Source organism: Rutidosis leptorrhynchoides, chromosome 7, assembly GCF_046630445.1.
Source record: "Rutidosis leptorrhynchoides isolate AG116_Rl617_1_P2 chromosome 7, CSIRO_AGI_Rlap_v1, whole genome shotgun sequence".
Classification (NCBI taxonomy): domain Eukaryota; kingdom Viridiplantae; phylum Streptophyta; class Magnoliopsida; order Asterales; family Asteraceae; genus Rutidosis; species Rutidosis leptorrhynchoides.
Window position 1 is genome coordinate 332,422,682 of NC_092339.1, and position 13,871 is coordinate 332,436,552.

The 13,871-nt window shown below is 35.2% G+C and overlaps 1 protein-coding gene across 1 annotated transcript; it reads left to right on the top strand.

Moving 5' to 3' along the window:
• Nucleotides 1-3,695: 3,695 nt before the first annotated feature.
• On the top strand, nucleotides 3,696-7,687 carry LOC139860307 (uncharacterized). The gene is made up of 5 exons (XM_071849072.1): nucleotides 3,696-3,963; nucleotides 4,926-5,067; nucleotides 5,370-5,436; nucleotides 5,550-7,076; nucleotides 7,622-7,687. The coding sequence occupies exons 1-5, from the start codon at nucleotides 3,696-3,698 to the stop codon at nucleotides 7,685-7,687; spliced, it is 2,070 nt and encodes a 689-aa protein (XP_071705173.1).
• Nucleotides 7,688-13,871: the final 6,184 nt, after the last annotated feature.

The window sequence follows — 13,871 nt, forward strand, 5'->3', positions numbered from 1 at the left end:
CGGCCACCCTGTCGGAATCGAAACGATACCGATATGGGTTATCCACGACTAAGTGTCGGAGGGTCGAATATTGTTAGTCCTTAAACCCTTTTATGCACTCAAGCGTAGGTTCACCTTGACCCCGTGAAAATATGTTTGATCATTTGGCGCCATCCGTGGGACCGGTTATATGAAACAAAGAAGATTGGAATTTATGTTGTATATGATTTATTGTACGTATCTTTTTTCCATAAAACTTTTTTGTTTAACTAATCGGTCACTTTCAGGTTTTTAATTGTTAGCAAGAATGGGTGGAGGAAATAAGAGTGCAAAGAACCAAGGGCGATCGGACTCTCCAGTAAGTCCAGGGTTTCAAACACCTACGGCGACTGTTACGAACACACCGTCGACGCCACCAGCACCAACCAAGGGCACATCAAAGCCCCCATCGACACCAAGTATTAAAACAGGGCCGGTTACATCAGAAAATGTCCCGAATGAATCATCTAAGGGATTGTGGCACACTCCCGATGGAAGTTTACTGGAAACAGGAACTAGCTTTAAACCATTCGAGGATCTGTCACCAAAAATTCTGAGCTTAAGTTCTCCAAGTGAAACGGTTCCACCAAGCTTTAAAGTTAAAACTACCTGTGTGGGTAAAATACCAATTATCACCTCGGTTGAACCCGAAACATCGATTGAAAGGGTCACTACCGAGAAAGCTCAGGAAAGAATCAGGCAGATGGGTCTGAGAAATCCAGATGGTTCATACATCATGCTGACACCACAACAAGGGTCAACGGTGTGTGCGTCTTCGCAACCAATCCATACTGTTGCAAGCAATCAATATAGCGGGGCGCACTATGCCGCAGCCCAGTCAAATAGCTTCATATCTCAATTACAGCAAGTCGCGCCACCACACTTGGCAACCGCTTTTAATGAGCCAGCGCGGGTACAAGAATTTATGAGCAATTGGTTCACAGTGATGCAAGGGCAAAAAGCAAAGCAAAGCCTTGATTTAGCTCCCACAACAGAAAAGTTTGTGCCACACATCGCCAATCATCCCTTCACAGTCGCACCGGTGTTGCCTCTAACACTCGGAAGTTATGATGGGTTATCAGATCCGGATGACTTTTTACAAAAATTTTAAGGAACTGCAAGAACACACAGCTGGGGTGATGCAGTAGCATGCCATATTCTACCAATAGTGCTGCAAGGAGTAGCAAGGGAATGGTTCAATAATTTGCCAGCCCAAAGCATTACAGATTTTGCGGATTTGCGCTCAAGATTTTTATTAAACTTTCACAATTTGCGCGCACGCAAAAGAACACATGTCGAATGTCACGATATAAAGCAGAAATCGAAAGAGAGCTTGGGAGAAATAATAGGCAGATATACCAAGGAGGTGGCTAAAATACAAGACTTGCCAGAAAGCCAGAAGGTGTCCGACTTTATACATTGTATAGATACCGACAGACACCTGTCTTTATGGCAACGGTTAAGGAGAAGAGTGCCAGAAACTTTCGCGAAAGCCGTAAAATAAACGCATGATTACATGCGGGCACAAGAAGATATAAAGCAGAATCGCGGAAATATCTCTTCAAATATGGACATCGACGATGATTATTATCGAGTGCAGGGAAGAGGTTCAGAGTCTGGCAAACGTTATGGTGGTAATGGCCAACCTAGGAGTGGTAACTATCATAATGATAAGTATCGCAAATATAACAACAATAAAGGGGTTGGAAGTCAGAGGTTCAAAAGCAGCCACACTGAAAATGTTGCGTCAATAAAAGACCTCACAAAACACCAAAAGAAATTTTGGCTACAGAGGCAATGTACAAAAGCTTCGACCCCCCAGTACCTTTGTCAAAGTATGGAAACAGAGACAAAAGCAAATTTTGTGATTTTCACGATGATTACGGTCATGAGACCAATGAATGTCGGCACATAATTGAAAGGGTAGTTGCTGAACTCAAAAGAGGAAGATTGCAACACTTGAAGAAAAGTGCAAGAGCACGAGCCGATAAGCCAAATGGAGAAAAAGAATATCCGTAGCAAAAGAAGAATGAGGGAAAGGAAACGGATACAACCATAAACATGGTAACCAGCGGACGGGCAAATCAGAGGCGCAAGTTAGAGGTATTTTACCTCCAATCATAAAGTTAAGTCCATTTTCATTTAGAATTCCCTCGTTTCAAAAATTCAATATCAAAAGATTTTGATATAGAGATCTCTAATTAGTCTCTTTTTTTCAAAGGACAACTCAAACAACTCATCATTTAACCATAATTATACTTAACCAATCATAGTTCTAACATATAGTCACATGATAGCTAGAGCTAGTGATAGGGAAAGAAGCCCAGAAACTTATATCTTTCAAGACATAATAGCTTGTCACATCAGAAGGCAAGTTCTAAGAACTCAAGAAAGGGAGCTTGTAAGAGACGTTTGATGATTAATTAATGCTTCTACACGTCATGATTATGAAATATAAAAACGTCACCACAATGTGTAGTAGAGGATTGAAGTGCATCTCTATGTATGAACCGAATATATAACCCATGATAAATCTATTAGATAGGGTGCAATATATGCAAATATCTTTTAATCATCATTTTCTTTATACATATTAAAAAACAAATGCAATAGTATAATATACACTTTAACATTTTTATGAATAACTATATATTGGATTTGAATGGATCTCTAACCCATTTTTTATATTTTCATTCATTCACATGTTTATTATAAAATATCTATCATTTTATATATTATTATCATTTTATTAGAGGAATAATGATTCTTTTTACCAATATATCGAATATTTCCGTTATAGTATTATTTTATACTTAATATTCACTAGATGATATTTTCGTATAGCATTTTTTTAACGCAAATACACACATTAAATAGTTTATGATAGCACTTGAACTCATAACCACAAGGTTGATGAGTTAGCTCGATACCGCTAGGTCATAAGCCCTTGATTTAAGTATAGCAATAGAATTAATCAACAAAATAGGTGAAAAGAGTTGCATTTGTTCTTCCCTCAAAAACTTGAAAATTTGGTTTATAAACGAGTTTTCATGGTCAGACGACTACCTGGTAAAGGGAAAAATTTTCTCCGATGTGCACTGTCTAATTGACTTATCTCGTAACCGTTTTCAACCCTTGGCCACCCCAAGATATGTTCGTGTGAGTTTTGAACCTGATAACTATTGTGAACCAAATCAGCACATATATTTGCCCTTAGGTCTTCCAACTTGTTAAGTTAATTGGGTTGCAGAGTTCAGAACTTTCAGTCAATCAAAAGTTGCGTGTTTTTGAAGTTGGTGCACTTTATACATGTATGTTATGTTCTATGAATATTTGTGTCTGGACAGACCAATATAGTGCATCATTTTAGTAACTATCTGACCCAACAGAATATAATCATGTTATGTGGTAAAAATCCACATAAACTATTGCTTTCTCTTGTGTGAAAAGAATGAGCAAAAACGTGATTCCACACTCAAACAAAAGAATAAACATCCATTAACAGTTGAACAATATATATTTAACTTAAAAAGAGTAAAGAGGAATATTATTAACACTGATCAGTTGCATATACCATTTTGTATATAAAGGCGTATGGTCTCCGGTAACATGCACCATAACCAATACGACAACACAAAAGAAAGTAGTTCCTTTTCTCTCAATCACTATATTAAAAAATGTCGTATTACTCAAAAAGCAAAACCGAGCTTTCGATGATTGGGGCAGAAGCATTTGCACTCCTTGATGATAACTTTACAAGTAGGCCAACCGCTCCACCACGTAGACCTCCGCCTCAGATATTTCCATATCAGTATCGAGCCCAACAGACTTATGTTTTTCAACAAATACCAGCCGAAAGGAATGAAACAGTGATAAATTGCTATGAAGCGGTTCACAAGTACGGAGGGAGTCTAGTTGTGGAATATCCTAAAAGGAAGCCTGCTCGTAAGGGCTTCTTTTTTTAACGATTTTAGGTAGCTAGAAATATACGCTTATATATCTTATGTTTTCGATGTTTGTGTTTGTAACTTGGAAACCATCTCTTGCCAAAAACTGGTTTTATGTGGGTGTGCCAAGACTATCCGACTCAATTTCCGTGTGATAAGTCTACTTAGTGGTTATTTTTGCTTCGTTAAACTTATTTCACGCTTTGTTTTCGTGCATCAGTTAGTTGGTTATAAGTCATAACTAAGGCAACATCCGGAATAAAAAGACATAATGAATAGTGTAGAGCATTATGTACAAAAAGATATCAGTTAGGTTCTAAATATACAGAGTGTTGAGTTCATTTTCCTATCACATACGCTATGCGGTTGAAATTATTTTGGGTCGAAAGCGTTGAAACGGAAACTTTTAAACATTTTCCGTCACTTGGGTGCAACCGCATAGGCGAAATGTGCAAGATACTTAAATCTGAAGCACTTGATCATTACAAATAATTATTTTTAACTGAATCAAAACGGATTAGGTTAAGCTGGGTTAGCCAACGTGCCTTTCAACCTGTTTGATCCATTTGACTTTTTGACTACTCATCAGGCAAGGCACAACCTTTTACATGTCTCTTCAAGTTCTTTTCTACCTTTTTTTTTCTTTCTAAAGGCAATATGCCAATAAACTCATTCACACTAACCCTTATATCTAACGTCTTTTTCTCTCTCTCTGACTTGCTTCACCCCAAAAAAGCAAACAACCTCCTCATACATTTGAACACATTTTGCTCTTAGATCCGATCGAATTGGAAGTCGAAATCGTCATCATTATACTCGCAGCAATTTTCCGAACCTGAGAGTACAACTTTCGCCGACAAACCTCTCTCCACGCGCCGCCACGCGCTGCCTGTCAGGTCGCCGGAATAGTACTCCGGTCACTTTTTTTTTTTTTTTTTTTTTTTTTTTTTTTTTTTTCAGGTTTTTTTTGCAGGGAATATTACCGAGCTTGGAGCAAAAGTCCTTGCGAACCAGAAACCTCGCTAATTTGCTATCTGCTCTGCTACCTCTGTGCCGCCGGTAGCCGCCGGTTGCCGGAACTCCCTTGTTCTTACAAGGCCGTGTTTGTTTTCTCTGACCCTTAACTTTTCTGTTCTACTACCTTTTTTGCACCTAACGGTGCTGTTTACACTTCTATTTGATTCTTCATTACATATAACTACTTATTATTTTTAGTTACAATTTTTTCTCATATACCTACTGTTTTTTTTTTTTTTTTTTTTTTTTTTTTTTTTTTTTTTTATAATTTATAATATAGATTCCTTTAAAAAAATTTTGAGACCCCACTTACCCTGTATTTGTTTTTAACGGGTTAAGGGTACTACTTACCTTTGTTTGTAACTAGCTGCTTCGTTTGGTTAGAAGGTTAGTGTTAAATAGCTTTGATTTTCAACCTGTAGGAATCCTGTTATTCCTGTTACTACTTATTACGGTATTTGTTTTTTTTTTTTTTTTTTTTTTGCACTCTTGCTATCGTTAGCGTTTTTGCTAGTTGTTTCTACTTTGTCTTTAGCAACTCTTTTCTACTTAGTGCGCTGTTTATAGGGTAAGATTAACTCGTCACATACGCATGGTTACTTGAGGTCATGTCCTATTAGTTTAGGGGCGGGTAGGTCTAGAGGGAGTAGAGATACTCGCGTTAGGATTAGAGTAGGTAGTTGGAATGTAGGAACTTTGTCTAGCAAAGCCCGTGAACTTGTAAATACGCTACGTAAGAGTAAAGTGGACATATTGTGTGTTCAAGAGACCAGATGGAGGGGTGAAGAGGCGGTTGACGTGGACGACTACAGGTTGTGGTTCTCGGGTTCTAGAGTAGCTAGAAACGGGGTAGGGATCCTTATAGGACCCCGTTATAAGGATAATATTGTGGGTGTGGATAGGTGTAGCGATAGGATTATGTCGGTTAGGGTAGTTATCCAGGAGGAGACTTACATGGTCATTTGCGCTTACGCACCCCATGCTGGTTTAGGAGATGATGAAAAAGTTCGCTTTTGGGAAGCGTTAGATGAAGTTGTGAGGAGTTGCCCCGCCGACCATCGATTGGTTATTGGGGGAGACCTTAATGGTCATATAGGAACGATCTCGGACGGATATACGGGTGTCCATGGGGGCTTTGGGTACGGAGTTCGGAATGAAGAAGGACGATCTATTCTCGAATTCGCTGTTGCCCACGAACTGGTTGTTGCAAACTCCTTCTTTAGGAAGACGGAAGCACAACTAGCTACTTTCCACAGTGGGGGACATAGTACCCAGATTGACTATTTGCTGCTTCGCAAAGGGGACCTTAGAGCTTGCAGAGACTGTAGAGCCCTGACTACCTGGACTTGTTCCACCCAACACAGATTATTGGTCATGGACTTGGTTCTGCAGAGGCGGGTTACTAAAAGAGTGAGACCCGTCCAACCTAGGATCCTTTGGAAGAATCTGATTGAAGGGAAAGCCGAAACTTTTAAAACTTCAGTGTTGGAAAGAGTAGAGGCAGGAATGGATACCGTTACTCAAGTGGACGCAGATCAGATGTGGAATAGGATGGCATCTGCTATTAGGGATGTTGCCAAGGAAACCTTAGGTGTGGCAGTAGGGACATCGAGAGGACATAAGTCTAATAGAGAATCATGGTGGATTAGTGATGAGGTTCAAACCAAAGTCGCACTTAAGCAACAGAGGTTTAAGGAGCTCATTACATGCCGGGACGGGACACGTGAAGATAGAACTAGGGCAGAAGAGAGGTATAAAGAAGCCAACAGAGAAGCTAAGAAGGCCGTTGCCCGTGCAAAAGATAAAGCGTATGAAGACTTGTATAGGAAACTAGACTCCAAAGAAGGAGCAAATGATATTTACAGGATTGCAAAAGCTAGGGAGCGTAGGAGGAGGGATATAGATAACATCAAGTTTATCAAGGATGAAGCCGGTCAAACCTTAGTGAAGGAAGAAGAAATTAGGAAAAGATGGGAAGGGTATTTCTCAACTCTTTTCGTGGGTGAAGGACCTGGGCGTCAAGAAGTTCCGCAGGACTTGGGAATAGGACAATTCCGGAACAACAGTTTCTGTAGGAGAATCAGGAAGGAAGAAGTAAGTTCGGCACTACGAAAGATGGGTAGAAACAAAGCTGTAGGACCAGACCAGATCCCAATAGAGGCGTGGCGGTGCCTGGGCGAGGATGGTGTCAGGTGGTTGACGTGTCTTTTCAATAAGACGCTTAGAAGTTATAAAATGCCTACGGAATGGAGACTCAGCGAGATTATCCCTATTTACAAAAATAAAGGGGATGCCCAAATCTGCGGTAATTATAGAGGCATAAAATTACTTAGTCATACTATGAAGCTTTGGGAGAGAGTGATTGAGACTAGACTTCGACGCGAGACTACGGTTTCAGAAAACCAATTTGGTTTCATGCCAGGGCGCTCTTCGATGGAGGCAATTCATATTTTAAGAAGCGTTATGGAGAAGTATAGGGAGAAACAAAAGGGCCTAGAGATGGTCTTCTTAGACTTAGAAAAGGCCTATGATAGCGTACCGCGAAAGCTGATTTGGAAGACACTTAATGTTAGGGGTATCCCAAGTAGATATATTAGAGCTATTATGGATATGTATGATGGGGCGAAGTCCTGTGTCAGGACGCCTGTGGGAAACACAGAGTATTTCCCGATAGAAGTAGGCTTGCACCAGGGATCGGCCCTTAGTCCTTTCCTTTTCGCTTTGATTCTCGACGAGCTGTCTCGAGGAATACAAGAGAACATCCCTTGGTGTCTGATTTTTGCCGATGATATCGTGCTTGTATCAGAATCAAATGAGGAGCTTAACAGAAGACTAGAACAATGGAGGGAGGCCTTAGAACAAAATGGGTTACGGATCAGCAGACAAAAGACAGAATATCTTAGGTGCGAATTCAGTAGGACTGAGGATGAACTAAATGGTGGAGGGATTATCAACATTGGGGACCAGATCTTGCACCCACAAGAGTCGTTTAGATATCTAGGTTCGGTCCTCCACAAATCGGGGAGGATAGACGAAGACGTGACTCATCGTATTAAGGTAGGTTGGTTGAAGTGGAGAGCGGCGAAAGGGGTCTTGTGCGACAAGAAGATCCCACTCAAATTAAAAGGGAAATTCTTTAAAGTAGCTATTAGACCTGCCATGTTGTACGGATCAGAATGTTGGCCAATGACGAAGGCCCAAGAGAGAAGGATGGAAGTAGCAGAAATGAGGATGCTTAGGTGGACGTGTGGTAAAACCATGTTAGATAGGATCCCAAATGGTGTGTTTAGGGAAAACCTTGGAGTCTGTAGCATCATCGACAAGCTAAGGGAAGAACGGCTTCGATGGTTTGGGCATGTGATGAGGCGACCTCGTATTGCCCCGGTAAGGAGAGTCGAGGCACTCACGGTCGATGGCGTAAGGAGAAGGGGTAGACCTACACGTAGGTGGATGGATAGACTTAGGCTCGACATGAGGGAGCTTTCGCTGACTGAGGACATGACTTCTGATAGGGGTGCGTGGAGGGCTAGAATTAGAATAGTCGAGTAGGGTTACGTCCTATTATGTTATTTTTATTTTTAATAGTATTTCTCATTAGGTTTCTTACTTTTTTTTTTTTTTTTTTTTTTTTTTTTTTTTTTTTTTTTTTGCTTTTTATTACTTTTTTTATTATTATTACTACTATATTTATTATTATTATTATCTCTATATTATTATTGTTAGTTTTTATTATTATTATTATTTTTATTATTATTATTTTTATTATTACTATTATTTTTATTATTATTATTATTATTATTATTATTATTATTATTATTATTATTATTATTACTATTACTATTAGTATTATTTTTATTATTGTTACTACTACTATAATACTCTTGGTATTACTAGTACTGGTACTATTACGACTACTACTATTACTTTTATTATTATTATTTTTATTATTATTATTATTATTATTATTATTATTATTATTATTATTATTATTATTATTATTATTACTATTATTGTATTATGGGTGTGTTAATATTAATTATTAATATTATTTGTGGTATTAATATTATTACTATTGCTTTTAACTATTTTTTACTAACACTAGTACTAGTATTAGTATTTTTATTTTTTAGCCGCTTAGAGCCTAAATTGATTTTCAGGGAGACTTTTAAACCCATGAAATTTTGATTCTATCATTTTCATGGCGTCTCAATATATATATATATATTTTTTTTTTTTTTTTTTTTTATTATTTTATTTTACTATTTTTATAAATAAATAAAAAAAAGGCCGGAGGTCCACTCGGAAGCAATCTCTTTATCCGCCGAATAAAGAGAGGGATGACTTTCTCTACTTTTCTGGGTGGAGAAATGACTTGTTTTTATTCTCGGATAAGGGAAGGATTGTCTACATCTCACCTCCCCCATACACCACTCAAGTGGTATTGGGTACTGTTGTTGCTGTTGTTGTACACTAACCCTTATATTTACATTATATATATGTGATCCTAACGCATGTTAGGATTTTAGTTAATGGGAGAACCGAGACTTGCAATAAAGATGAGAAAAATGATTAACGATCCTTAATTAGAGATTTTAATATAATCAAATAACTACTCCGTATTTATCAAATTATTCAATTTTACATTTGGATTTGCAGGTTTTCTGACATTTACTCATTGTATAATAACAATAATTATTATCTCCTCCATCATAGCAGCAATATAGTGTTTCCTTTTTACTATCGTAGCTTCTTGTTACTTTTCCGGTATCATGAATACCACTCATTCGGGTACCTATATACACCAACAAAAATAGTTATTTAGAAAAAATTTATCAGCATATCTCAATTAATTAAAAAAATAAGAAAAAACACAATATTTATTAGTATCACGTATAGGTGAAATTAATACTATAAATTGTCCTCTTAATAGTGAAATATACGATTAAGCGATTTAGTTTGCGAAAATCTTGGACTGATAGATGATTTTATGTCCACTTAAAGGAGAATATGACCGGTGCGATTAAAAACGCGCAACTTGGGTGCCATTTATACAACTTTTATGTATGGTGTAAAATATGCAGAGTTTAAAAGAAATTACCTTTAGCTGTACAAATTAAAAGTAGTAAAAGAAAAGCAACCATATGAAGGTTCTTCATGTCAACGTCTTTGTAATAAATATGAAAAATACTACAACTTTTTATATAAGAAAATAATATTATAAGACTCCATGAACTTTGTGTGAAAAAAAAACAAGAAAAGTATGTTGCATGAACTTAGTTTGCGTCCTTTGCTTGTTGTAGTAATGTAGTTAAACACTAAAACATTATCATTAAAGGTGCGTATTAAATTGTTTTAACTACAGTAATTCATATCGCTAGGAGGCAATGCCCGTGCGTTGCACGACTTGTCTCAAATTTCACTATTTTAAAATTCGTGTTCCGAATGGTTATAGTCATGACGGGAGTTGGTTGAAAACATATTAACCTTGAAGTGAAAGTTGATGTTGGTCCATTATGCAAGTGGTCAAGTAAAATTTTGTGCATATGCTTTGTTTGCTACTATGAAAATCTGCACATTCGGAACATATGTACTAACCATGAAACTATATATAAACAAAAGTTTATTAAAGGTGGTTAAATGGGTTAACAAATAATGCCAAAATACATTATAAGACTTGCATATTGTAGTACGATTCATAATATTAAAACATATAGTACATTTACAACTTACCATTAAATTTTTGAAGGTCTCTCTTTATGACTTCATGTGACAATAAGTAGATACATAATAATTGGAGTATATAAAAAAACTTCTAAATATAAACATGAACTGTTACGTATTATTACTGTGACGACCCGGAAATTTCCGACCAAATTTAAACTTAATCTTATTATGATTCCGACACGATAAGCAAAATCTGAAGGGTTAAGTCTCAAAAAGTTTGAACTGTTTCAAATATTCAATTGACATTTCTACTGCTCTCTACGATTCACGAACAATTAATTGTAAATAGATATGTGTGTATGTATATATAAATAATAATTTGAAATATAATTTGAAGTATTATATGTTGTTGTTATTAAAAATTAATAAAATAAAAATAGGATATTATAATGATTATTATTTAAAAGGTATATATATATATATATATATATATATATATATATATATATATATATATATATATATATATATATATATATATATATATAAAGTATATTAAAAATAAATATTAAATGACTGTAATACTCGTTTGATGTTTCGATTGATATTAAGCAAGTTAAATTCAAACTTATGTGATTATAAAATAAATGATGGATAGCTGATTTAAGATGATGATGATTTAAATGTTAAGAGAAATGATAACAGATTCGTATATATTAAGTAACTAAAAACGCGGGTGATTACAAGAATGGAACCAGCGGATCAGTGGTTAGGCATGTTATTGGGTTAGCGGGAGGTCGCGGGTTCAAACCCGGACTTGGGCATTTTTTATAAGGCCACTCCTTTGAGGTAGTTATTACTAATACTCTTATTATTATTATTTCATTATTATTATTATTGTTATTAATATTATTATTATTTATTATTGATTGTTATTAAGTAATTAATATTATTAGAAATAAGATTATTAGTATTATTATTATAAGTATTATTATTATTAATAACATTATTATTATCATTATAAAGAAATTACAACTTTTTAATTACTATTATTATTATTATTATTATTATTATTATTATTATTATTATTATTATTATTATTATTATTATTTTTAAAATGGGTATTATTATTATTATAACTACTGATATTATTATTATAAAGATATTACGACTTTGTATTTATTAGTATTAGTTTAACCAAATAAATATTACCTACATAAAAATATATCTAATACATATAACCTAACTCTATCATTATTTTTATAATAAGTAAGATATATAAAATAAATATAAGTAAGTTATTAATGGAATACATAAATCTTTTAAATAACAAGTATATCACTAATAATATATAAATTCATTCGATTACGAGTATATGTGTTAATGAATATATAAATGATATAGGTTCGTGAATCCGAGGCCAACCCTGCAATGTTCAGTATCGTCGTATGCATATTTTTACTACAAAATATCGTATCGTGAGTTTTATTTGCTCCATTTTTAAATGCTTTTGCAATATATATTTTTGGGACAGAGAATACATGCGCTGCTTTTATAAATATTTTACGAAATAGACACAAGTAATCGAAACTACATTCTATGGTTGAATTATTAAATCGAATATCACCCCTTTTAGCTTGGTAACCTAAGAATTAGGCAGACGAGAGGTTCTGTTCCTAATTGACGCGAATCCTAAAGATAGATCTATTGGGCCTAACAACCCCCATTCAGGTTATGGATGGCTTTAGTACTTCGAGATTATATTATGCAGACGAGAGGTTCTGTTTGGGGATATTCTATGCATTAAAGTTAATGTCGGTTACCAGGTGTTCAATTCATATGAATGATTTTATCTTTATGCAGACGAGAGGTTCTGTTTATAAATATGAAAATCTTGTGGTCTATTAAAATTATAAAAATGATCGATTATGATAAATTAATGAACTCACCAACCTTTTGGTTGACACTTTAAAGCATGTTTATTCTCAGGTTTGAAAGAAATCTTCCGCTGTGTATTTGCTCAATTTAAAGATATTACTTGGAGTCATTCATGGCATATTTCAAAAGACGTTGCATTCAAGTCATTGAGTTCAATAAAGATTATGATTAAGTAAATGACAGATTAGATCATTTATAGTTGGATATTATGAAATGGTATGCATGCCTGTCAACTTTCGATGTAATGAAAGTTTGTCTTTTAAAACTAATGCAATGTTTGTAAAATGTATCATATAGAGGTCAAATACCTCGCAATGTAATCATATGTTATTGTATTCGTTATTATGGATTAGCACGGGTCTTTACATGTGGTATCAGAGCGGTGGTCTTAGCGAACCAGGTCTTGCATTAGCGTGTCTAACTGATAGTTGTTTAGATGCATTATTGAGTCTGGACTTCGACCGTATCTGCATGTCAAAAGTTTTGCTTATCATTTTTTGTCGGAAATTATCTGCTTATCATTCTTAGTCTAGACACGTTTTACTACATTGACTGCATGAATAGTGTATAGACAAAATTCATATCTTAGCGTATCTGATAATTCATATCTTAGCGCATCTGTTACTGTAGACTTGCCTGACATATGCCGTAAATTCCTCCGTAGTCTATGAAATCTTTAGTACTATATATAACGAAATTGGCACTGTTTAATTTATCTAAAATCGTAATTAAGTCCATGAGGAGTAGTTTGAAAAGTTACACTTAAATTGATTTTCGATTTTTTTAGGTGGATAATTGCAATAAATGTAATGACATCTAATATGGATTCTTGCCTCCTGGTTTGATGTTGGGTCATGTGGCCAGTAGGTCCCAAGTTTTAAACTAGGCTGTACACTTTTTTCTTTCTTTTCTGAACTATAGCAATTGAGCCCAGCGTAGCGAGCTGGCCCAATTACTTGTGTATATAATTTGGAGAGGCAGATCATAATTTCAAGTCAAGTGCTCAATGTTTTATAAACATCCAACACACTGGCGATTCTAGAGGCAATATTCAATGGGGTCCTGAAAATTCTTTTCAGTACTAATTATATTTGAATACTATTTAAGTGGTCATTTACCTTTAAAAAACTACAAATTTGGAAAATACATAGAGTCCGAGTAGTTAAATATAGTCATGTCTTATACATCTTAAAAGAATAATTATAAATTTAAAAAATATACGGGGTCATACAGTTAAATTTGGTGGTGTCATGTACAATTTAAAAGGTATTTTCTACTAAAAAATTT

Excerpts from the sequence above, each read along its gene's own strand:
- LOC139860307 (XM_071849072.1), top strand. The coding sequence starts at position 3,696 with ATGTCGTATTACTCAAAAAGCAAAACCGAGCTTTCGATGATTGGGGCA. Across the intron at positions 5,068-5,369 it reads CCTTGTTCTTACAAGGCCGT|GTTAGTGTTAAATAGCTTTG; the intron begins GTTTGTTTTCTC and ends TTTGGTTAGAAG. Across the intron at positions 7,077-7,621 it reads GGAGAATCAGGAAGGAAGAA|GACGCCTGTGGGAAACACAG; the intron begins GTAAGTTCGGCA and ends GTCCTGTGTCAG.